The sequence below is a fragment of the Myiozetetes cayanensis genome, unplaced genomic scaffold, assembly GCF_022539395.1.
Source record: "Myiozetetes cayanensis isolate MyiCay16 unplaced genomic scaffold, myiCay2020 scf1, whole genome shotgun sequence".
Lineage (NCBI taxonomy): Eukaryota > Metazoa > Chordata > Aves > Passeriformes > Tyrannidae > Myiozetetes > Myiozetetes cayanensis.
The window spans coordinates 31509751-31537130 of record NW_026086604.1 but is presented as its reverse complement, the minus strand read 5'-3'; the positions used below and the strand labels follow the sequence as shown (position 1 = coordinate 31537130).

Below are 27380 nucleotides of genomic sequence, written 5' to 3'. Positions count from 1 at the left end.
GTCTCTTCCTGAAAGGAATATAGTTAGGAAGAAAATACAGTAGTCATTTTACAGTAACTTGCAAGACGAATGTGGTCTCTGTTAGGAGCTTATCTCAAGACATGAATTATTTGTTTCCCCTAATAAACATCTTATTACACTGGTTACTATGTTTAGGCTCAAGATTGACAAGGAGGTCTTGCATAGCAAAGATTTAGCTACTGTCTCATGGTGCTGCAGACCAGATGCTGAAAAAACTTGTCTCACACAGAGTTGTTTTAATATTTGTGTAGCAGCCAGGCAGGCGAGTTTCCTGTATAAAAAGAACATTTGAACTTTAGGCATCAACACTAGAAGAATTCATGTTCTTTAATTAGGTCACTGATCCCTCTAAATTTCTATGTCTTGACTAGACATAGAAACTTTTTCTGGTCCTCAAGACAGTCAGCCTGTCCCCTCTGGTTCATTTGAAATAGGGTGGTTAAAACTATCTTCCAGGCATATTGATCTTCCAGGCACACTGATCTAAGTACTCTGGACATTGCACTGTTACCTACAAACATGCAGAGTGTTTATAAAGGAATAGCAAATCCTATCAAATAAAATTAATCATGTTGTATACTAATTTTCATGGATCTACATGATGAAAGATGGCACCTGGTGAGTGAGAATATGGCCCACAAAATCTGGATAAGGTGTGATCAGTTTTAATTACCTAAGACACAGTTGTGGAATAATTTTAGAAGTCTATTGGTCTATTAGCACTGTTTAGCATAACAAAAAGGGAAATAAATATTAGAAGACATATCAAAAGTTTTACGGTTCTGTATCATTTTTGCGTTGGTCAGGACTAATTTTTTTTCCTTTTCTTAATTATGAGTAGTCCTGCTCTTAGTCACTTTTCAGCCAGGAGACATCAAGAAATTTCATTTAGTATTAATGCTAGCTATTAAAGAGGTAATTCACTTCCAGGGGATGGTGTGGTATCCACAGGAATACTACAGGAATTCCTACTAAAACATGTAGGACACAGAAGTCGCATGGTAGAGATTACACTTTCTCCACACTCCCTGTCACACTTCTTTCAGGATCCTTAATAGCTTCCCATTGCTTTCCCAAGATGTGTTATCCTAGTTATCAATTTTATAACCAGACTGTGTAAAAGATCTGAAATTTTCTTCTAACGTGTGTGTTCTGACATCTAAAAAGATTCCATGGAATGCTACTTGACATCTAATTTCATTTACTCAAAAGTGTATTTTCAACACAGGATGATGGTTAAGGATATATCTTGACATACCTATTATTTTTATTTTGTATTTACATGTATTATATTAAAGGTTATATGTTAAAACTTACTTTGTTTTTTCATTTTGATTTTTTTTCCAGTTCCATAGCAAACAAAATTCCAATTTCACATAAAAAGAAAAAAAAAAAAACAAACAAGTTTTTTTTCATACTGTCATGCAGGCCATATGTCTGTTATTCTTTGCTTGGCAACAGCTGAACCTGGTAGACAGAGGACAGCTTCTACAGTTCTAAGGGACAGAGAAGCCTAAGAAGAAAAGAGATCCTTCCCCATAAATGGAAAGGCTGCCTCATAACCTCAGTCAGATTTTAGATGATAGAAAATCCACGCAGGAGACAGCTACTGAAAACTGAGCTTCATAAATTTCACCAGAGGTCTACTTTCAATCTGATATATAAATGCACAATAGAGTATAGCCTAATCCACTATAAACTAATTATCGACTGGTAGAAATTGGCACTACACAAAGGGAGGAACTGGGCCATGGAATTATCTCAAGTAAGCAAAAATGACACTTGAAAAAATTGGGTGGCCTCTGAAATCAATGGAAATCCTCTTGCTGACTTCAACATGGATCATAGTTTCTCTCATGATCTTTGAATTATGTCCAATTATTAAAAATAATTAAGTATTTCTTCATTCACCTAGGAATGTATAGTCTGTGATTAGGGCCTTAGACACTGCATTGAGCTATATGTATGTTGTTTGTATTACGACAAAATAATGACAGTTCTTAAACACAGAAACAGAAGGTCTGCAAAAGCACTGTTTGTTGGTAGGACTAATTATAGTAACACTGAAATGTTTCACTTAAACTTGGTTCATACTGAAGGTCTTCCCTGTAAACTTGAAAGCTCACAACCAAAAGTCAAGCAACAATGAAACATCAAACAGCATGACCAACAATCTGCCTAATCATCGCCTTGGCTGGGGTTCAGAAATGTCAGTTACCTTAAAAATGAGTCTTGGCACTAACAGAGCTGCCTCAATAATTTTCTTTCAATCAGATACCCAAAAAAGTTAAGTATAAAATTCCCTTTAACAAGTCGTCTTCTGGGAGATGTGATCAAGACTTTGAGATTTTTTTGTGATTGTAGCACTTTGCTTCTGCCAAGATTAAAAGATAATACAGAAGGAATGAAAGCAACGTATTCAGGATAAATACTTTAAAAATTTGATTAGCATTTAGAACAAAATTTGCTTTAATGGATCATTTTTCATTTATGTAATCCAGTTTCAGCTGATGGTAGTTATACTTACAGTACTATTGAGCAGCTTTCTAAACACCTTCCCAGTTTATCTAGCACATATATAAATACTTACATATATATTTATATAACATAATGAGATATATATATATGTACCAAAATGTATGTTTTATTCAGGTGTACAGAAAAAGGCATGTCTTTGGCATGAAAAGTTTAATTTTAACTACTTCATCACAGATACTACTGAACTACTGTTTCATCACACCTGAAAACAACTGCACTAATATTCAACTATGTGCTTCATTTTCCCCTTTCTGAATATTTGCATAAACCTCATTATTGAGAAATTCAGCTGTAAGGAATGCAAAAAAGCTTTTGGCATGAAAATATTTCACTAAAAAGCCCTCAGTAACACCCTTTTTTATCTTAAGTAGTCTTTCCAAACTTGCTCATTTATTAAGGTCTTTCAGTTGCTTGATAGAGTTTCAACTACTGTGACTGTTCCAGAAACCACTGAGGAAGTCTAACTCCTACCCCTAAAGGATCAAGAAGATATGAAACCTCAGATCTATTACTATTATTATCATTATTATTTCTGCACACTTCAGAAAATAAAGAAAAGTTATTTTGAAACTTAACATATAGGTTCAGCAAATATGAGGTCTTAAGGGAAATAACTGTGATGGACCCTAGTTTAGACCCTAGGTATGGAAGCTACACTGTAAAACTAAGATTTCATAGATTATTACGAATAGCATTTTGTGTTACAGATATACCCAAGCTTGAGATTAGCAGGGTAGCAGTTTACTTGCTGGAAACCTGACTGCAATTTGGAAGGGACAACAGAATTCAAACTAATTTTTGGTACTTGTTCTTGAAGTCTCCTTAGCAATTTCCAAATTAACTCTGTTGCTTTTGGCATTCAGTAACATAAACTGGATAATGTGGAAAAGGCAGAGGAACTGCAAACATTTTATCATTTTGTATCTACATAAGTCAATCTTTTCAACATTCAACCTCTTCATGTCTAAATTATGAACTCGGTATTGCACTTATCTTGCGATGTGTGCATATATAAGTCCACTAAGAGTTACTGAAGACTTACTGCTTTTTGTCAACGTACCAGTAAATGAACTCGTTTAGTGATTACTGTCCTTCCCTGCAGAAAAGTGCAACAAATGGAGTAGTTATAAAACTCCTTAAGATAAAAGGGAGGGAACCGTAAGCATCCCAGGAAGTAGGAGAAAAACATTGGTTTAATGTTGTGGGCATTTAATTTGTTTTGTGCATTACATAATGGGAGAATATTTGGGCCCTGGCATTTAGCTGCATTAAATAGTTTTTGTGGTTACCAAATTTTGTAGCCCAGCTTCAGCTTTTAAAAGTTGCCACAAACGCGGTTTTCTGTTTTGTACACTGTACAGGCATAAACATTATCAATTAGATAAACTGACAGAAAATTGCTGGTCATTCAAAAGCGAGAACTTCCCCTAGGAACTGATAAAATTCTGTCATGCTCTTAGAAACCAAAGGCTGTGTTTATGCCATAAGCATTACACAGAAACAACAGCAACTCAAAATATAATAATTACTTTGCATTCTTCTCTAACGGGATGGGGGGGAGGGGAAGCACATTTCCTCACCTAACCAGCCATGGTTTATATCCACAGTCTACATTCATGTTTTACTATTTGATTACTTTTTTACTTAAATGGGCAGCCACCATTAATTACTGTCACTTTCTAGGCAAATGCCCACTTATTTAAAGTGCTGTTTCCTTTGAAGCTTACTGATAAAAATGGCCTTGGAAAATTATTCTTATCCTGAGAGAAATGAGCACATCTCAAACCCATTAGCAAGGGCAGGGATAAGGGATCCTCGGGGAGCCCCAACCCCTCCACGTTGTAGTGCCACCCATCTGCTCCCTCCCAGGCGTACCTCTCCTGCTGGTCAGTGCAGGCTGCTCTCTGGAGCAGCTTCTGTTTGTTTTGTCCCCTCAAGTAGAACCCCAATTACTTGGCCTTCTAATGAAATCACTTGAATTCCAGTAAATCTGCATTTATCCTAGAACTGAGAAAATTCGATTACTTATTTTAAATATTATTTGTAGACCACCTTTTTCTTCCTCACCTAGTGAGGCAAGGGTTTCAGGCTACTAAATGAAGAGCTGCTTAGATAGCTGCAGATTCAGAAGTGCTGCCAGAATCAAGCCTTATGCATGGGGTAAACCAGCAAATTAGGGACTGTGTAAAAACTGAATGTGGATATTTTTCACAATGCCTAATATTATAGTCACAACGAAAGTGATAGTAAAAGCCTTTCTCTTTTTCTTTCTGATTTAAAAAATCAACTGCAGAAACCAAGATACAAATTCCACAGTTTCTTTTTTTCTTGTCAGGAAGTTTTTCCTGTTATGCTTTGCTAATTAGTTTCCATTCAAATAAGCAAACTGATTTTTGTGAAAAACTAAGAGAAACAAATCAATTACTCTATAAGGCTCAGAATGTCTCCTGACTCAAGTAGTAAATTAAAGCTAATGTGAGGTCCTGTTTCTCTGGAAGACCCAGACCTTTCCATCCAACCAAGGCACATGCATTTGTATTCAACATCACACTTAAAGTGAGGAAAAATCAAATACATATTGTTCCAGAAACACTGAACAAATGTAATAGTATCTACACACTCTTCTATTGTTTGTTGGGGGTTTTGTTGTTGTTTCTTTTAGAGGCTTTGTAGTATCATGAAGTATTGATACATGAGAAATATTAATTGATGTTGGGGTCTTGTATGCCATCATTGTGTAAGGGAATGAACAGGGATAACATAGGCTATGTTATAAAATATGCAATTACCTCTTAGTTATATAGACTTTAATAACAACCCTATACATTTGTTCACTTGCAGTATATTATGAAATAAGTTATTCTAAAGAAAATGGACAAGGAGGGGAAAAACATCTTGGTTGTAGTATTTCATTACTAACTTTTTTAGATTTTGCCTACAAGCCTATGGATTCCAGTGCTAAAGGACTTTTCCAAAACATTACAAATCTCATGTGCTCTTTTTAGCAATCATCTTCTCCATGTTTAGTTTGTCTAAATCACAGTTGTAAAATTTATCTTGCTAACACCATTAGTTACTGTCAGCAGCAGATCTGCTATCACCAGTAGTAGTCCTCAGTGGAAGTTATGTACCTCCATTTCTTCTTCTCCAAATTTCCTCACAATGCTGCCAGCTTGAAGAGCAGTTCTACATCCTCTTCCTTCTCTTTTGAGCTATCCCACAACGCCAGCCCTACATTACCAGGAATACTCTCATCCTACAGACCATGACTTAGCCCAATACTCTCATCTATCCATATCTGATCATTCAGAAGAGCAGGTGGGACCTGAGGGCAGGATCCCATGGGGTTGAGAGGAAAATGAGGGAAGCTGGTTCACCCTCAAAAACAACTTCCCCAAATCACTATCCTTTCCAACATGCAGGAATCTGAGCAGGAAGGGCAGAAGGCCAGCATGGATGAACAAGACACTCTTGATTGAGCTTAAGCACAAAAATTAAGTACATAAAGGGTGGAGGCAGGGACAGGCTACTCACAAGGAGTATGAAGACATGGCCTGAATGTGTAAGGATAGAGGTAGAAAAGCAGCACCAGTGAGCATCTTTGAGAGGTCACAATGATCAGAGGAGACTCCTGAAGACTGTAAAAAAGCAAATGTCATATTGTCTTCAAGAAGAGAAAGGAGATTGTGGAACATCAGGCCAGTCAGCCAAACCTCAGTCTCCAGGAAGACTATGGAACAAATCCTTTCAGAAGCCATTTCCAGGCACTTGATGGACAAGAAGATAATAAGGAGCAGCCAGAACGGATTTAACAAGAGCCACTTGGGCTTAACTGACCTTAACTGATCATGATTGCCTTTATGATGAAATTACTGGCTCTGTGGACATGAGTCTGCAAGCCTCCCACAGTATCCTTTCAGACAAATAAGTAGAAGATAAGACAGGTGGAGAATTGGCTGAACCTTTGCGCTCAGAAGTTTGCCATCAGCCATATAAAGGCTAGCTGGCAGCTAGCTGCTATTGTCATCTCACCAGGCATTTATAATATGGCCCACACTGTTTGGTATTGTTACTAAACAAGTAGAGAGGTGGATGGTGTGAACTCTCAACAAGTGTACAGATTGTAAAATTTGGAAGTTTGCAACCCTGCCCTCCCAAGCTGGTAGGGCAGGGTTGCTGTTCATTAGACAGACATTGATAGGCTGGAGATACGGGTCTATAGGAATCTAATGGAGTTCAATGAAGGGAAATGCCCAGTTCCATGCCTGGACAGAATATCTTGATGCAACAGTGCAGGCTGGGAGCCGACTGGGTGCAAAATTACAGGACAGGATGGGGGTACCTGTCAGAGCATTTGAGAGTGAGCTAGCAGAAGTGAAGAAAGTCAAAGAGTGTGGGGTTGTATAAGCAAAAGTGCAAACATCAAATCAGAGAACATTATTTCCCCCCTCTATCTGGCACTTAAGAGACTGTATTTGAAGTACTGTGCCCAGTTTTGGACTTCAAAGTGTAACAGAAACATTGCTGTACTGGAATGGGCCCAACAGGTGTCTATCAAGCAGCCATAGGAGAATAGGCTGAGGCAACTAGGTTTGATCAGCCTGAAGAAGAGAAGGCTATTAGGAAATCTTATTGTTTATATCTTCCTAGTGGGAAGATAGGGAGAAAATGAAGTCTGATACTTCTTGAAGGTGTACAGTGACAGGGTAAGAGACAATAAACACGAGATTCAATGTGGGAAATTATAAACAAAAGAAAAAAGTTCACCATGAGATTAGTGCAGCACCAGTTTTCAATATGCTAATCACAACACAGATTGAAGAAACCATAAAACCCATAAAACTTGAGCTGTTAATGCGAGTAGTAATCTATGGGTAAATGAAAGCACTGGAAAGACGTAAAGTCTATTAGAACAAGATAGAACTTACTGAAGCATCAGAACATCAGTGTAAGATACTTCTATTGGCTGTCACTTTGTTCTTTTGACAAACCAAACACAATTTACCAGGGATACAAATGAATTTGTCAAAACCAATTCTTTCCTTGTGGCAAGGAAAGATTTAAAACATTTGCAATGTTTTCTTGTTCCACACTGGAATTTACTGTGACTGAGTGGCATGCTCTCAGGAACACCTGACACTGTATACAGCAAGACTGGCACAGCAGTCATTGGTCTCGTTCTATAAATGGTTTTTATGTGCATGAAGATGAGTCTTTCCTCATAGCTTAATTACTGAACATAAATTATACAGTAAAAGAAATAACTTTCAATAAGAACATCAAAATATGACAACTGGCTGCACAACCAGACATGTTTCTATTTAACACATCTGATGTAAGGAAGCTATTAATTTTCTAAATGCGTGGTCAAATTTCTTCATAACACCTGACACAGCATTTTGCTAGGGTAATAAAAGAAAGCCTGACAGCTGCAATTTTCTAGAAATATGGATTAAGCATTTCACTATGCTCTTGGGAAAATTTTCTCTTCTATAAGCTTCTATAATTTGTTTTAAAATGGCTTGCTTCTGATCATTCAGACCCGGAGTTCTCCTGCATTCACTCCAACTCCAGCTTATTTTTCGGCATGAACATATGTGAGTATTGAAAAACAAACATATAATCTTCTACATATTCTCTCTGACATTGCTTTAAAAATTATTTTGTCTAAGACTTTCAGGTATTCATAACACCAAAGATTACAGAAAAAAAATCATACTGATAGACCTGATTAACATTTTATCTAAAAAAAAAAACCCAAATGATATTAACTGAAGGGGAACATTGCAGAGAAAGTAGCTGGCTTCCCCCTCTGAGAACGAGACGCACTGGTGCCTTGTGCTGTCTGGTGACAGGAACTAAATATATTATCTGCATTCTCCATGACATTCCACTTTGAACTTAACATGCCAGTAGTCATGGTACTAGTGAATGGACAGCTGCCATGAGGAAGGCATTTAATGTTTGAAACAAAGATTAATAGAGTAGCTAAATATAAAATAAATATAATAAATACATGTGGCAACTACCTTTATATTTATCATTTAAAAATACTTGTTCTAAAATTTGCATTGTTTAAAAAGTCATCAAGTGACAAGAAAATAGATTCTTACTACTATTAAAATTGCATCATGGAGCCCTCTGTTCATGTAGTATCATTTGTGCACAGTAGTAACTAGTAATAGCAGATGCCTAAAAGTAAGCCTACTAACTTGGTCCCATTTTAAAAACAGCCAAAGAATAAGTTTAAAATTTGCTTTATTTATCCTGGCATTTCCTTCATTTGCCTCTCAGTACCCCTTTGCATTAATTAAATTAAACTACTCAATAGAGCAGTAGAATAGTACTACTTTACTTTAGTAGTAAACAACTCCTAAACATATTCTACAATTTGGGTTATCACAAAATATTTCCACACTTTATTCTGACCAAATGAGAACAAATAAATGTGAAAGCATTGAACAGTGTCATTTAAATATGTGCTCAGCATTTTAAAATGTCGAAGTCTGCTATAGAAAATAATTGCACTAGAATTTAAATACCCAATAGTATACCATTTTTCACAGACTGTATAACAGTCACCATAAAATGTGTGTGCACTCACGAAATGGAAGAGACCATACAGAACAATATGCTTTAAGAGAAATTGCTGCATTTACAAAATACAGGACAAAGTTCTGGATCAAATTCACGGCTTTAGCTCTGCAAACATAACTCCCACTGCCCCCACAAGGGCAGATTATTCAGTGTTCATATCTAGACTTCAGATCTTTATCACTGAAAAAGGGTAAGGGTCAGTTCCTCTGTGTTTTGGATTTTGCCACTGGAATATAGTTGCTATGAGCATTTACACAGAGATGTTCAAAGGAAGATTTCGAGCTTCATCATTCTTATTACTGAAAGCAAAAGCTTTGAGTGGTTCGTCTTTAATGCTTTGACATTCTCACTTGACTTTAAAAAGGAAACAAGTTCATTACTCAGGACTACAAAACAATGCTTAGTGAAATGTCTATACATGACACAAGTTTACTACAATCAGCTCAAATTATTTTGACTAATATGATGAGAACGAAAGCATTACTACCCCAATTTTCAAAGAATAGGCAGAGACAGACAACATGGCATCACTACAGTCATACATGCAGTCTGCAGAACAGTCAGGAGAGGATTTATATATCCTAATGCCATGTCAGTGTCTTAATGACAAAACCCTCCTTGCCACATAAACATTACATCCAATTACAAAAGGAGATCTCAAAGCAAAGAAATTTAATTTCTTCCTCACCGAAGTCTTAGATCTTTAAAAAGTGTTAGCAGAGCAATCATGAAACCTCTAGTGACAGTCTGGGCACAGTGGGCTAACACAAAAGGTTTGATTTAAACACATCAGATGTTACAGCCAGTTAACCTAGTGATTCAGTTTTGACAGACTCAGAATTGATAAAAATAACAAAGATTTAAAACTTCTTCCTGAACAGTAAAATGAAAACTTGTGCTGAATTAAGAGAATCTCCGTGTCAGAAGCCCAGCTCCTGCACTCCACATGGTCAGCCTGTTTTTGATCCCAATGATACTTGGGGCTCTCTCCAAGAGCCTCTTCAGCTCTGCTAACACCACTGTCACACACTTCATCACAGCCATGTTTATTTTTCTTGGCAGACCTACACAGGTCCTGTGTAACACTTCTTATCACTTAATTTACTTTTGTACCTACAAATTACTTGCAGAAAACAAATGTTAAGGCACAAAACACATTGGGTTTGTCAGCACCACTTGTTTCTGACAATTCTCTTTGACTTACTTATAAGCGTAAGTCTTGCAATTTCTCAGCAGGGCGCAAGACTTACAGGCAGAATAATAATGCCTTCTAATCTAGTATCTCACAAGGATTTGGTATTAAAGATACTTCAGCAGGAAACATTTTCTAAGCAACCCCGTAAAAAGAAAACATACTAAGACAAGAACTCTGTGACAGTAAATGCCATCTGCAATAAAAACCACGGCAAGTGTTTGCAATCCTCTCTAAGTAACAACAGTGACAACAGCAGAAAGTCTCCCACTGAGTTCGTTTGACACAAACTATCCACAACTGCTCAGCAAAACCAAGAACGCGACTTCTATTTCTAGCAGCTGTCTCTAATGCTGAACGCCCTGTGCACACTTAGCAGCGAATAATCTTTTCCTACTTAGTCACTGACAATGAGAAACTAGAGTGGCACAAAACATCAGTGGCTGAATAAGATGAGCGCAGGGAAAAAAAAAAAAAAATCCCCAAACGAACACTGGCTTTTCAGCAAAAACAGCTGAGATCCACAGATTATTATTAGCACAAGCTGACAGTCAACGGGAGAAAAGCCAAAGGTGTACCAGTGCTTAAAGAAAGGACTCAGGATGACTTCAAAAGCATCAGTGTAAATCTGCCATTAGTGTGAAGCAAGCAAATAGTCACAGCGTTCATCAGCAGAAGTACATAATTGATAACTCTCAAAGTCATGCTGGAAAAACGTTTAATGTGCATTTTTAATTGCCTGACAGGTCATATAAGACTTGAGAGCTCCAAGGCACAAATAATTTTTCATGGCATGTGCTGGTATGCTCCTTGGTGATGTGTTAACAGCAACTGAAATAAAGGACTGCTCTGTGCTGGTAAAATATGAAAACAATGATGAGAAGCCAAAAGCTAGGAAAGGCAGTTAAGTGCAGAAGCCCTTTCACTTGGAGGCAAAAGAAGGGAGAAAATGACTTGTCCTTCATTCTTCCAGACTTGGTTGCCTCTCTTACCATTCAGAGTAATCTTCCACAGTGTTTTATTATACACTCATGCATTACACAACAAACACAGCACAGTTCCCACCTTCCTCCATACCTTTACTCGTCCTCCTGCATAACACACTGAATGCCATAACATGAAAGTAACAGCTGTAACACAGAGGAGAATGTCATCACCACACATCCCAAACCACCATCACCAGAGAACAGTGAAGAGGAGGTGGAATCACATCTTCCTTGCAACTCCCTTCCAGACTTGCAACTGATGCCAGTATCCCCAGCTTCTGGGGTTTTGTGGTCAAAACTATTAACCCCACTTCAACACAAATTCACAGACTTTCAGTTTCAAAGCCATTTTTTAAAACTTGAATATACTCAGTGAGAAAGGTTCTGGATGCTGTTGCACCTAAAATTGATTTTAAATTTCCAATTTCTTATTCCATCATTTTGATCTTATAAAGAGACACCATTTTTTTCCTGCAAATCTTACTTCGTTTATCTATTTCACTTACCTGTTCAGTTCAACATAGTCATAACAACACTTGTAATACTCATTGTAATGAGCTATGCTATTCAGCTCATGCATCATACCATGTGGAAAGCAAAATATGGTAATCTCAAGTGGAGAAGGGAGTTCTTTTTAGTGACAGCCTGTTTGGCTTAACTGTTCAAACAGCTCTCTAAAGACAACAAAAAGCTTTACCAGTATCTTACCCTACTGTTGTATTGTCACATCTGCATGGATTATAAAACTTCCCACTGAAAAAGTTACCATAGGATAGTAAATTCAGTCACTAGCTCATCACACAAAAGAGTTATATATCATCAAAGGGCACTCTGGTCTCATGTGGAACGTGTCTGAGAAACTAAAAAAAAGGCCAAACCAAACTGGAAAATCTCACACAGAAAAAGAACATTCATAATGAGAACCTGTTGCTTCAAATAATAACAAAGAGCATACTTTGCTTGTTTTGCAATTTCATTTCTGTAGTTATTTATACTGTAAGGAAACAGCCTCAAATATGCCATCTATGTACCACAGTTTTGTGACCTAATTCTCCTTGATATAGTTTGCGGAGTTGACCTTTGATGAAACAGGCAGGACAAAAATAAAAAAATTACTCATATTGGGAGTTTAAAAATCTTCAGGGATGTTTAAATATGATGTTGCTGTTGTCTGAGCCTTAACATAATGAGAAGTCCCCTTGCCTGTGGGGTGCAGTTTTCCATTTCAAAGGGACTGCCATTCTCAGAGTGTCAGCAGTCAGAAAGCAGGAGCAATCTGCCAGGGCAGGAGGTACCACCACCCTCTCTGCCTTAGACATGAGCGAGACATCAGCTGCCCACCTACAGGAACCCAATCTCCAAAATCTTTCAAGAGCACGTTAGACAAACTAATGAGTTTTCTAGGCTCCTACTTAATTTTTTGTAAGGCTGTGTCTAAAATGACTTTCCAAAACATACAATTGAACAACAAAAGATAATTAGACCAGTATTCATGTCAGCAGGGCATGGATACCTGGACTCGTGTAGTATATAAACTAGGAAAAGTTAATAACTAGCTATTTTATTCCAACACCAGGAATATTTTTCATTTCCTGAGAAAGAAGTAGAGGTCCCAAAGGCTCAAGCACACATTCAGTCGTGCTGCCAGACATTTTTGCAACACTTAAAATTGGCATGATAGGTATGTTGCAAACACATAATTTCTTGGAATTTTTGAAGCTTATGTTCTGTAATTGCATCATCTGGAAGTCAACATGCAATTAATCCCCCACATTTTCTGTATTTTTATACATAATACATGCGAGCCACAGATCTCACTAAACCAAGTATTTAAATAAACAGAAAACTCAAGCAGCACTTGTAAGAGATCTGCATCAGTACATTTAACCTATTCTCTGCAAAGACAACAAGAGCACAAAAAGAAAAAATTACTAAACAGGAATATTTAAGACTAATAAAATAAGTAGACACTGCAAGCAATTCTGATGCTTGGACAAGGCCTCTAGTGTTATGTTAGATGTCCTAAACACCTGCACAGGACCAGTTTACCTTTGCAGAGCCGTAGAAGACTAAGGCTTCTCTGTAGCAGATACTGAGGGTTCGAAGACATTACAAAAGTTGAGCGCCATACACTACAGGTAAATACCTGAAACTGGAATAGGGCTCACGTTCTGAAGATTAACTGCAAACCCAGGAGAATGTAGGCCAAAAAAAAAACCCAGCCCTGAAGAACCATTTGTTATTGTCTTAAATTAATATAAGCACTTCATTGAAAATATGCAAAAAGCCAATCTGTGGTAATAAAGAAAAATTCAGTCAAGACAAGACAACTGCAGAAAAAGCTGAATTAATTATTTGCATGATACTATACAAGAAGAAAGGACCTTAACAGCTCTAAACCAAAGTATTAGCAGAAGCTTTGGGACAGGTTAACAAAAGGAAGAGACAAAACACCCAGCTCCAAGAGTTCACCGAAGAGCTCTAGAACAATGGAAGCATGATCAAATCAGCTGCTATAATAAACAAGAGAATTGGTAGGCACATGGGAATATGATGTAATGGCCAAGAGAAAGCATGGCTCTGTAAAGAGAAGTCATAACTTCAAGATTACTTGCATTTCTGTATGGAGTTAATGATTATTTGGATAAGAATGATTTGGTTAATGTCGTATATTTAGATTTCTCACAAGCCAAAAGCTCTTAAACAATTTGTTACAAGGTAAAATAAAAGGTCTGCCATGAATTGCTATTTAGAAGATGGAACAGAGTAAGTGGGCAGCTTTCACAATGTTACTAGTGGAATTCCAAAATAATTTTCTGAAAAGCTCAGTGGCCAGTGGCAATCAAAAGAGCCGATATAATGTTTAAAATTATTAGGAAGGAAACACACAGTAAAACAGAAAACATCGTAAAAACAGAGTGCTCACATCTTGAATCTCTCACACAAAGCTCAGCAGCAGCCTCAGGAAAAAACAAGGCTTTTCAGCTTGGAAGAGATAGGCCAGTGTCATGAAAACAACAGAAATCTACAGAATCAGGAAAGAGACTGCAAGAAGTGAACAGAGATTGACAATTCACCATTTCTCATGGTCAAAAAAACTTAACAACACCATGTTTTTAGCAGCAAGCATAAAACAACAAAAATACGGTCTTTGAAAAAGCATAATTAACTTGCGGAACTCATCACTACAGAAACTCAAAGCACATATATGTTCAGATGAAAGCAAGTTCATGAAGGACAGCACTAAATACAATGTTTTGGATGTATCTTCCATCCTATCAAAAGCAGTATTTGTTCTCTTTCTCCTACATTCATTAACTGTCTGTTGTCAGTCCCTGTTAGACACAGAACAGCAAACCAAGTTATGTTGTTTAACCCAGTGTAGGGGCACTTACATACCTCTCGCTCTTCTCTGCCAGTCCCAATGTGAGTGTTCTTCAAGCTGTCATATGAGACTCTTGTTTGCCTGTCCAGTCCCAAAAGTGTTTGCTTCTGAGTAGCTATTGTCTTTAAGTCTCATTAGTCAGACCAAAATACTGCCAAATTAATTACACTCATCATAGCTAATTATTTTATTTAAAAATTGCAGATGAAGAAGAACTTGCAAAGATGGAAATTCCAGCTACCAAGAAATGCAAGATACTCTTTGCTCCCGATGATCAGAAGTGGATGCAATACTGGCAAATAAGACAGTCTTTGAGCATCGATAAACAAGACAGGTTAGGAACAGAAAGAGCTGATGTCCAGTGCTGCAAGGATTTGGCAGTGTTCTTGTCTTCTGTTTATAGAAAGCATAATGGCAGCATACAGCCCTTCCAGGGACTGAATAGAGGATTTATGCAGTGTCTGCACTATATAAACCTGCTTGATGTGCCACTTAGCTTTTACAATGCCTTGCAAAACCCAGAGGAAAAACATAAACATAGATCTTACACCTTCTCCCTCTCCAAAGTATTCTTGCAAATGACAAAAATCTGATGTATCTATCAGCCTACCACTAAATACATCTTGCTTGTTCCCCACAAAACTAATGCTTCAAACTAGAGTAGAAAATAGAAGTGAAACAGGGCAACCCTAAATTTAGATTCTTTTTTCAGGTACAAATAACTGAAGGTGAAAGCCAGGCATATAAGCATTTAACTAGTTAATCCTGAATACTGAGATACTTTTAGATCTTTTAAATTATTTACAGGCCTAAAAGGGTGGTCAAACATGAAAAATATGTCCAATTATTAAGAATAAAAATAAAATAAAAAATAGATCATGCTTACTTTCCTAAAAATATCTGCAGTACTAAACACACATTCATCAAGAGCAAATGCCTGAATCTACAAGCACCCAAGCAGTGCTTACACTAAAAGCTCTCACTCTTTGAATCCCCATGCATTTTTCCTAAATGTAACTCTTAGATTGTATTTTCAAATCAAGGAAAGTGTGAAAGTGTGTCTGAAATTACTTACTCTCCTACCTGCTTCTTTTAAAACAGAATGAAAAAAAAAAAAAAGGAAAAAAAAGCAACACTTTTTTTTTATCATCAAGCAATTTCATTCATTGCTCATGATCATTAACAGCATTTACAGCTCTGTAAATTATGATCAGGATAATCAAATCCTGTGCTTTGGGGTATGAGCTGATCACCATAGGAGCTGGGAAGAAATTTTCTCCCATCTGCTGCACTGCGCAGTTGTATTGGTGCATTTTTGGTACAATGCAAAGTCCACCCTATGTGAATGCTGGTGGCAGAATATAAGGCTTTGAATGCCAAAAATGTCAGAATGACAAATTCTATGTGATTGATGAGAAATCCCTATGAAGCCTTCCTATTGCTGCCAGATTCTGCTGCTGTGCTATGTGCACGGACTACGAGACCAGTGAGTCTAAGACGTCCAGGAAAGTCTAGACAGTACAGCTACAGCAAGTCAGATAGAAATAGAGAAGAATCTCTTTCTTACAAACTCTGAATTTTAATTTCTCCCACTGTAAACAGGTCCTTAACTGATTAATCTTACCCCCAGCAAATATAATTTGATTTTACTGTAGCCATATATGTAAACATAATATGAGAAAATCATGGCATTAACATTATTAACTACTAACAAAATTATATTCCTCAAGCAAGAGCTGGAACATAACTTAATTTAATCTAATACATTCCATGCACAGAGACACACACAGACACACATAAATACACTCACACCAAAATAACATTAATTTAAACATCATGCGTCTGAAATCCACTAATCCGAGGTCAGTATATGCAAGATTGAAAACTGCACTTAAACAGGATTTCTCTGTCATTCTATTCTCTGTCTATTACCACAGGACGATGGTAAGCCCAAATATTTCAGAGAAATCTGAAATAAGGAGAAACTCACATTTCAATATCCCATGTAAAATAGCAAACTAAATCTAGGAGTTTACTGTGTATGTAGGAATGATACCAGCAATAGCTATAGCCCAACCCAGTACCCTAAATATTTAAGTGCCAACCTGAAACTCCCATCTCCTGACATTGCTATCCATACAGTTATCAGAACACACATGTGTGTGCAAAGCAGTGCCCATCACCAACCTCACTGTGAGTGCACAGGAGGTGGCACCTACTCTCTTGCTTAACTGTGAGTGTTATATCTGTACAGGTCCCAAGAACCACCAAAGATGTCAGAAGAAGAAGGGTGAGTTGGTGACCAAAATCCTTGTTAAAATACTGTTTTAAGGTAAGATACTTCTATTAAGCACGGCTAGAGAAGCCTTACTACTGGCTTAATGATCCTTCTTAAAGACAAAACTTTCTGCTAAGAAGCTCTAGCTTATCTGTGAGTCAATATCATGGGGACAAAGCTGAGTGTTGGAGTTGGTCAGTGCCATTAGTGTTGCTAAATACAGGGTTGGACCTATCACATAAATATGCATGGTAAATTTGAGACAAAACTGACAAGAGCATGTCTCTAAGGAAGTTGCTCAAATCTATGAGATTGCTCCACACTGAGATACACATTCAAGCAGCTGAACAAGAAATACATGATCTGTAAAGTTTTTTGTGCCTAAATATTCACATTCTCTCTCTTTCTTTCCGTAGAAGTGTTCATAGAAAATTGTGGGTTTATGTATGCATCAAAATACTTTCCCTTTGTATCTGCAAGACTAGAAAACCCACTAAAAAATTATATTAATGTCCACATTTACTCAAATGCACCAGGACAGTCGGTGGAAGAAAACAGGTATGTCATGGAAATCTTGGCATCTGAGTGACTGTTCCAACTTTTGAAGCAGCAACAGAAACACATCCTTCTAATTAGAAATGATTGTTCCAAGAAAAACAGTATATGCACTTAAAAACAATGTTTCAGGTAGTTCACTTAGTATTACACAAATATGCTTTGTACTAAAGTTTTTTTTAATAAAAGTGAAATTCAAAAAAAAGTTTAGGTATGTGCATGTATAAGTAAAGCAGTGTGTGTATGTGTGGGTGTGTAAATACTATATACTCAGATGCAAACCCTCAATGCATTAAATAAACTTCAGCTCTATACCTTAGTACTCAATTCTGAGTCTGGTTACCTTCCGGATTGCTAAGTCTTTCTAAATTAGAACAAGCAATTTCTCTTTGTTTTACCTAATATTTGAAAATGGCAAAAAAGTCCCATGGGTCACTGAAAATTATCCCTTCATTCCTGCCGCCTGTTTCAAGTCAGTCAAAACATTCCAGACTTCAAAAGGGGGCTTTGCCTGCTTAGGCCATTTTGGTGTCCTTCTATGGTTGGCCTATGAGGGATTGGTTATTTGGATAAATTAGTTTGTGGAGCCTGCTGGCCTTCTAGAAGACCTCAGTGTCTGACTGCAAATTAGTTCTACTGAACATGTAGAAATCCCTGGGCAGACGAGAAGAAATAAATGGTGATAAAATCTAATACTACAATGTTTGTAATGTGATTTTATTCTGCTCTGTAGCTTGTAAGCAAAGCTAATGTTGAATTAAAAATTTTCAAATATTAAAATGTCCATGAAAGCACAATATCAGATCAGTATCCGAGTCACAGCAGAGAAGGCTGGATGCCAACTTTAAAGTTAAGCTTCCAGCAGGAATCTTTTACAAGAACAAACAAAAAAACCTCCTGGTTTTCCACAAAATCAAGTAGGTATTTACATTACGGATGCACCCCTGCTTAAGCCAGGAAGTCACACAGTTGAATTCGGCTGGAGCTTGGGCTGTGAATAAACTGCTATGCAGTCTTTTAGTGCATAGTTGTACAACTGCCTAAGGAGAGTTTATCCTTAAGGAAGAGAAGTCAGAGAGCCAAAACTAACAAACATGGCTCCTCAAGCGGAACAATGGTCCAGAAAACCTAGTAAAAAAGAAAATAAACTTCACTGGCAGTTTGCTTTTTACTGTTAAGGGCTAAGCTACAACTTCATCAAGGCTTTCAAGAAGACACTTCAGGCAGAACAGTATGCACACTGCGCACTTATATAGCGGCTGGAAAGAGTCAGACGGAGTGCGTATTTCTTATATACCCATTTTTATAAGGTGATCTAAAAATACCTCATGCCATAACAACAAAAAAGATCCACCTCTCTGAGGAAAAAAGAATTTGTAACTAAGATGAGTCGTGGTCCCCAGTGAAACCCTTGCAATGTCTCTGTCCTGCTCCTAAAACGAGGACCATAAGGTCAACACTGTGTATGGGTAAAACACTAAGAGTTACACTGACAGTGGGATTAGTTTCGGTATCATTGGCAGAAAATTACAAATGCTCATTAAAAATAATTGCTGCTATGAATGCTGTCTTTAGGCTTTGGTTCTGCAAAGATGAATATGCCTGACACTACAAGTTGTGGTAGCAGCATCTCCGTCAGTGCTGCAAGCATTGTTGCCTATGGTACTGTAGGATTTCTGCCACCAATTAGGAAAATTACATTTTAAGTAACAAGAATTTCTCCCTGTTGTTACTGCAAACCCAGCTGAGTGAAGAGTTTGTAGTGAATAACCTATGGTTTCCAAACTGTCCATACAATTTTCAGAAGTATTTTCACTAAAATGTTTTGAAAGAAAAAACTCTATCAATGGTTACTTACCGGGCAGTTAGTACGGACCGCCTAGCAGCAGCTCTTTTCAATTTGGGGAACTTAAATACATCAGCTAGTTCCGGTTATTCATTATTTTTGACACTTACTGAGTGTAATAAGTGGGTTTTGTGGTTTATGTTTCCAATATCCAACCGATTGCAGATAGAGAGGGAAGGGGAGTGGGAAGGGTGCAGGCCATTACATTTTATGTGCTCAGTTACAGATTGAAATTGCATGGTGCTTGTTGGCTATTGCCCTGCAGAGCTTTCCAAAAAGGAAGCCTGTCACACATTTCTTCAGGAGGGGAATGCAAAAGGGAGTACAGTGCTGTGCCAGTCTTTCAGAGAAACTGAGGCAGCACTGCTATACATGCCTTTCACAGGTAACAATGCTGTGAGTTTTCAACTAAAGGTAAAATATTTGTGTTTTCACCCACTTTCCTCATAGACTTTGTTCCCTAATGTGGTAAACAGGTAACGTGAGCATTAAAAACATGTCATTGATGATGCTGTTCAAACCTGGAGGTCACGCCTGGCTGTCGCCAGCCATGCCCACAGTCACAGCCATGCCACCACCATGGCAGTGGCCTCTGAAACCACTCGAGAGTTGTGCTGCTGGATCCTGGCTCACCTTGAAACAAAATGAACTTTCTAGCCCTTCTGGTAGTGAAGATAACCTTGAAAATGTGAAGAGAGTGTAATCTGATGCCTCAGTAAGACTGCAAGGAGCTTGAAACAAAGACAGAGAGATGTGAACTGCCCCAGCCATCTCTCTCTGGGCCCCATGGACTCAGCATTTCTGTGGTCGTGGAGTCTGGCATTTTTCCAAGATTCCACAGAATCTCGCATGTTTGCTGCAAAATTCATTATTTTGCTGCAGCCAGGTGCTGGATGTTTTTTGGTTTGGATTTTTACTTCCCCCCCTCCCCCTTTCTTGCTGAAACCAACTACTCGCTCTGCGTCTTTCCATTAGCAGAGGTATGAGGTGAATTTTTGGTGCAAGTACTGCTTGCTCTCTGGTACATGGCATGGGGTACGCAGGAGAGAAGTGTCCGGTGAGCAGCAGGGAGGAGAAAGAAGTTGGAAATATGCAGCCAGGCTGCCCAGAGCTGAGGTTTGGGGGCTGCAGGGGAAATCAGAGAAGATTAACTGCTAGAGTGGACCAAGAGTATCTCCTTTCTTGGCTCATTGGGTGCACAGTGTTTGGAACTAATTTGACTGCTGAGGGCCTCAGAGTCTTCACTCTGTTTTCCAGATGGGCAAACTCCATCATCAAAAATCCTCACTGCTGAAAATACTTCTTGGTGTAAAATTTTGAAAAGAGAATTTTCAATTGTGAGCCTGGACAGGGTAGGAAGGAAAAATATTTTATGCTGTGTAATAACCTAATATCGCTACCAGAGAGAGACTTATGGAAGAAACACCTTCCAAAGTATTGCCAGAGGGTATAGTACTGCTTAAAACTGCCAGTATTTACTTGTGAAATATTTCTTGTGCTGAGTTTTGCAAATAAATAATAACTATGCATTTTAAAAAAAAAAATCAGTAGGCAAATCAAATTAAATAAAATACCCGCTGGCCTCTACAATGCCCTTTTTCTGAGTTTTTTAAAAGTCATTCATCAGGGTACCTCTAAACCACATGTATGTCTATATCAAGCACATCATGATGAATCTTCTGATTATCAGTGTTTTCCATGTTTCTAGGGCTTCTAGAGGGTTTCTGGGGCAATGGATCCATGCCAATGCCAAGTTTGGAGCTGGTAGATTTACCTACCACACACGTAAGCCATGATAATTTTACATCAATTTTTTGAAATCAATTTGTATAAGATGTACTGTTATCCATTCTCAGTTTCCTTATTATCAGAATTTCTCTAACATCCAAAACGATATTTTCATCTCAAAAATAATTAAAAAAATAGAGGTATTTTTTTCTTCTCAGATACGTATGAGCAGTGAGAATCATTGCAAATGACTGTCAGGTAGAAAAGCCCCCTCAAGGTGGTGAAGAACAGGACTTATGAACTCAAATGGAAATTGGAGCACCAGTAATCAAACCTGGCATGAGATGCAACCCTACGCATAGCACTTTAAAGTGTAAGCATGTTGGCTATGTATCAGACTTTCAGATCTCAGTGGCAAGCCAAATAATACTGCTTCATAGGTGGCTGCTCCAAAGTTGACCAAGAAGTACATCCACCAAAAGTCCAGTGAGGTGAGCAGCACAGCATTTGGAGAGTCTTTGAGAAGAAACAGGCCCAGTCACTGAGGCAGCCCAGTTGCATGAATTTGTAACATCTTGGTTATCACTGAGATGCCTGCTTCACTGACAAATTGAAATCAAAAACTCATTATTAATAGAGTAATAAAAATAAAAAAGCCCTGACCATTTTGGCTTGATAAAACAGGAGAGAACCATCTTTAATAGGTTCTTATAACACTAACAAACACACCTGAAAGTCTTTTTTGGACTTGGAAAGAAGCAGAACATCAGTGAAATTCTCAGGCAGGATACATCATTGATATCATCTGTCTAGCCAGCTTCAGATTTGTGTTCTGCTTCTTTCTCAGGCACCTAGTAAAAGAAAGGCAGGGACAGATGTAGTGTTCAACTTTGCAAGTGCAAGTTTCAAGTCAGTTCCTACAGAATGCAAACCAAGCACAACAGTACCATTAAAATTATTTCTCCAGATGATGAAAGTGTTGCTTAGAGACTAAAATCCCCTCTCAGCTCTACAAGTGTAACAGAGAGCAGAATTGAGTTTACTGGGCTTATTATGGTATCCTCTGTACGTGTCAACACTGACAGGCTGCATTCCTGTGTGCAGCATCATCCTCTTCCTCAACAGAGAAATCTTGGCCAAAGACAGTGGTGAAGTACTTACTCATCTACTCTCTCACACTGTTGTCTGAAAAATTTTTTTCATTTTCCTTTCCTTTCTCTTCCCAGAACTTTCTCCATTGTTCATCTAGCTCCGTCTTCCTAAAACATTATACACTTTCATTTCTCAGTTGTTTAATAAAGCTCCTCCCTCATCCACATGTACCTGAATTTGCTTCCACTCCATAGTTTGCATAAGCCACTTTCAAGATTAAATTTCCTTTCAACTGGTGTTTGCAGGGACATTTTCCTCTTTTCCTATGGACTAGCACCAGGTTTTAGAAGTCACTATATGTGTTTGGGATCTTAAATCCCAAACAGATTTTGGGTTCTGGGTTTTAATGACAGAGTGCTGATCTATCCCTCACCCTCTCTTTCTTTCTTTCTTTCTTGTATGCACACACAGAGAACAAAATAAACAAAAACAGCATTCACACCATCATCTTCATTTTCACTGGGACTGTTTTGTCTTCTGACTACCGCTTTTAGGAAATCTCCCTGTTGGTCAACTGGCTGTTGCAAATGCAGCAGCCTCTCTGGTTATGAATGAGTTCAAATGAGACCTAATTAAAGGATTTGATTTCAGGGTTTAATATCCAATTTTAAACCTGTCCAATGACACTGCAGTCAGAAGAGTCACACCCTGCCCTGTTCCATGTACCTTTGAGCACTTCAGTCCTCATTGTTTACAGAAGCCTGAGTTCTTCTAGATGCAGCAGGTCTATTCAGCAGTTACTGGTTTAGATTTTGATAATCCTGATAGCATCCATGACTACCACCCACTTGGGTAATATGAAGGGAAACTCTGAGCAGATGAAGTGTTTTACAGGCTCTCCGGACTAAGTGGTGAAAAGAAGGAATGGAATGAATAACCCCAACAGGAGTGCTGGTAGTGCCAAACCATGAATAAATATTTCCCTTCATACTCCTGTTATGTTAAGTGACAGTTACATTTGTCATTACATACAGCTCCAGCATACAATTACCCGGCCCAAACCCTCCACAGCACATGAAGCCCTGACTATGCTGGGCAAACACAGTGGAAGTATTGCAGTGGAAGTCACAAAAAATCCTGACAGCATCAAGGAAAGACTTTTCATGCATGGAAGAAAGCCTGATCCCAAATAAAACATGGAGCTTGGGTGGTGCTGAAAGCTCTGGCACTGCAACTGCAAACAGGACCATCCCTGTTTAGCACTAGTCAGTAACCATGGCCAACCCTTTCTCTAGAAGTTAACTGGTCCTGTCCACACGTTGCTGTAGCAGGGATGGATAAATAGCCAAATGTACACATAGAGACAAGTCTGTGGAACAAATGAATATTGGAAACTAACCAAAGACCTATTGCTTCAGACAGTAAAAATGACACTACACATCAAGTGTTACAAAAACATGGAACACAATAGGCTTATTATTAGGTGCTTGTATTTTTCTGTTCTGTTGCTACATGAAAAGCTAATACAAGCATCAGGGAAACTGAATATAGAATCATAGAATACAAGGGGAAAAGTGAGAGATAATGCAGAGTACTGTCAAATGTAAAAAATAAACAGTCCAGAAAAAATGCAGGCAATAAATCTAATCAAATTTACTAAATAGTACTTTTTGTATTTATTTTACAAGCGGTAAAAAGAAGGCAATTTCAAGATGCACTTTTTCTGTTAAACAATCCAGAATAAAAACATTTATGTAGCATTTTGATCTGAGTTCACTGAGTGCCAAGAACGATATCACAAACTAAACTAACAAATCCAAAACACACACTAATCATTTGACCATGCATGAAACATTATTGTGTGTGATAGTTTGCAAAATTTCTTACTATTATGACTTTATAAACAGGTATTTACAAGAAACAACAATGCTGTTATACTTTTTTGCCACTGTTCTTAAGACTTTGCAGCTAAGAGTTGCACTGGCTTTGCCCAGAAGTAGTATTTGCATATATTCACACAAAGAGAAATAACTTCAAATAATGGGATGAAAATTCTCTAACAGTTCAAAATGTTAACAACATAAATGCAGCAAGCCAAGTATTTCTCTGAGAGAGTAACAACCATCAATTTGTTGTATGAATCACTGAAGACAAATACTTTTAAAGCTACACCTAATTTTCTGTAGCTTTAGTCTAAGTCTCCATCTCTCAGTTAATTCATCATTCACTGCTTCTTCCAATCGCTAAAAGCATGTACCTCTCTAAGACTTTCATCCACTTGGTTGCCACAAAAATAATTACCACTTTAAAAGCTGTAACTTTTTTTCTCAGGACTGACAAGTTGTTTACTTACAGACTTCCCATTTATTCCCTCAGGGTCTTCCATTGAAGATTTCTCCTTCCAAATTATATACGGGCTATTAGTTACAGTGAGGTTCAGACAGTCCTAGTACACACACACCTGTGGAAAAGACAGTACCACATCGTCGGATTAATTTGTTGGCACGAAACTAGGAGGAGATCTTCACTTCTGCAACTTTCCATTAACTAACAAGTATTCACAAGTTGGGAGCAGTTGTCTTTGAAGAACTGAATCAATCTTGAAAACAAATACATAGCTGATCTGTTTACCACAAATCCACGCAAGCCAAAAGCAGGCAGCGAGAGCCCTGTTGTGCTCGCTGTCGGCAGACAAATAAAAGGCAGCCAGGAACTCTTTTGCCGACACTATTTCTGTGCCAACAACACATCTCTTCTTCTTTTGATTTTTTTCTTTTAGGAAGCTCAGCCTCCCCTGATATCTATCAATGTCAATTGTACTTTAATGCTAAGAGGAAATAATAACAAAGAAATATGATTGTAGATTGAGCCAGGATAAAAAAGAAAATCCACAAAGTTTTCTAAACGTTGCCCTCAAGCTAAGGATATTTTTATACTAAATCTCTTCAAGTTTACATTAGGTCACAGTTCTAGGCCCTATAAATTATAAATATGGGATGCTTTGTGTTCTGTCACCTTTGGAAATAGTGTTCTTTGATGTTAAAAATAACAGGGAAGTACTGAGATGAAATAACGAAGGCTTACTCCCCAAACAGATATAAATCCAAAATATGGTTTCTTTCCATGGGCAATTTTCTTTAGAATAAAATGCTGTGAACATCTTAAAATTCAGAACTATTCACTGGAGTAATTAAAACAACCCAGCTAAGATCCTCATTAGAAAAATTGGTGCTTTTTTAATGACATGCGGCAAATGCTGTCTGCTAAAGAATAATAAAAATGAAAATCTGGGAAGGTTAAGTGTGTGTGTGTGTATATAATATATACCTTATATACAGTGAAATATGAATAGTACTTTGTTTTTCTATGACAGGTGAAGATCTGATGGTCTGAAGATATTCAATTTGTCCTAAAACCACTCTGCATATGAAATATATATGATCTAGGGTCAGGATCCAAAACCTTATTCTGCATATTTCTACCTGAATAAGACTCTCACAAGAAAATAAAAAAATCCCGTCAAGACCAGTTGTTTGGACACTACTTATTGCACACATTTCGCTACTTCTATAAAATCTAAGCATTAAGAAAGTGTTAACAGGTTCACTCCACACTCTAAGGAAGATGCTAGTATGAACCATGCTTCTGCAATGCATCCACTCCCTTCTTTCTGGTTTACAATTGAGAGATCAAATCCAGTCCTGCTCCTGCTGAGAACAATGGCCAATCTGCAATATTTCTATGAAATCTGGTGCTCGTATTTGTTCTGACACCAGATTATAGGTTAGAAAATTATTCAAGGCTTTAAAAACTGACAATTAAAGTTAGGGAGGGGAAGGACAAGAAGTTCTCCCAGTTTAAAAAAAAAATAATAACAAAGAGAAGAAGAAGAAAACAACTCTCTAACAATGCCCTGCTCCTAAGCAATGACTGACATCTGTTTCAAAAACTCTTTTATTGCAAAATTCAATAAATGGAAAAACCACACAAACTGAAAGTCTGCAACTTCAGTGAGGGAATAAAATGGAGCCTTTTCTAATGGAAAAATATTCATAAGTCAATTGATGTAATGCTGGTATGTGGATGACCTGACAGATTTTCAGATCAGCAGTGCTCTCTTTACTAATGGAAAGAAAACTTTACCAAGACTGGTAATTTTCTGTTAAAGCCCAGATGGAAAAAGCATAGATGTTTTACAGTACATTGTAGTTCAACCATAATTAGGCAACCCTACTTGCAGAAGCAGTTGCAGCAAACATTTCTGGGAGAGATTCCTACAACAAACCAGCATAAAAAGAGCCCACTCTTGCATTTTCTGCTCTGACATATGCTGCCCTGAAAGTCACTGCAAAAGAGATTTACAAAAAGCTCCTATATACTCCTGAAACCCCCATACTCCTTGGGGCAAAGACTTTTCTTTCTCAGCAGACACCAGAGACCTCTGGCAGCATAATCAAGCCAGCAGTAACATGAGGGCTTAGACAGTAATGCAGAACAGCTGATTTACAATGTAATTGAGAAATTTTAATTTTGAAAAATTCAACTTTTGAACAGGAGCAACTTAAGTTATCCTTACTCTAATTGTCATCTTAGGTTATTTTTAACTTTTAGTAAAGCTTTACAAAGACTAATTAAATTCCCTTGAGTTGTTAATGTATCAAAAATTACATCTAAATTACGCGAAGTATCTATTACAGAGAAGTTGTTACATTCAAAATATGCCACTGTATATAAGTGGGACAAAAACTCAAATCATTGAAAAAGACAAGATCCAAATTGAAGGGAAGTCATGAAAGTACAAATCCCGTTTTATTTTTCTCTATTACTCTGGAAGTCATTTGCTTGGTTAAATATTATTACTATTAAATACGCGATGGTAGCAGCTAAGAGTCCCACCAGCTAAAACACTATTGCACCAGGCGTGATAACCAGCAGCCCTCTTTTCCAAACAGCTATTACCATTTTAAAGGGAATAAAAAACCACAAAGAAGTACAGAAAGTGGTTTTATGGGGGGATTTTTATTCCCCTCTTTCTGAAACGTTAGCCAAGGCTGTGCAATTTTCCCCACACACATGGATCTGAACGTGCGCCTCTGCCACCAGGCACAGGGCGGCTGCCAGTCACTCCCAGCCGTGCTGCAGAGGTGGCCAGGAACTTCAAT

The 27380-nt window shown here is 37.8% G+C and overlaps 1 protein-coding gene across 6 annotated transcripts in view; it reads right to left on the bottom strand.

Moving 5' to 3' along the window:
- Positions 1-24668, bottom strand: part of EYA1 (EYA transcriptional coactivator and phosphatase 1) — a 151096-nt gene extending 126428 nt beyond the window's left edge. For 4 of the 6 annotated variants that reach the window (XM_050322291.1, XM_050322300.1, XM_050322311.1 and 1 more), the window contains exon 1: positions 24572-24639. In XM_050322291.1, the coding sequence (XP_050178248.1) occupies positions 24572-24604 (33 nt within the window). In that variant the 5' untranslated portion in view covers positions 24605-24639. Of the gene's footprint in view, positions 1-24571 lie in introns of all 6 variants that reach the window. The other 2 variants (XM_050322339.1, XM_050322330.1) reach the window with 2 other exon arrangements.
- Between the last annotated feature and the right edge of the window lie 2712 nt (positions 24669-27380).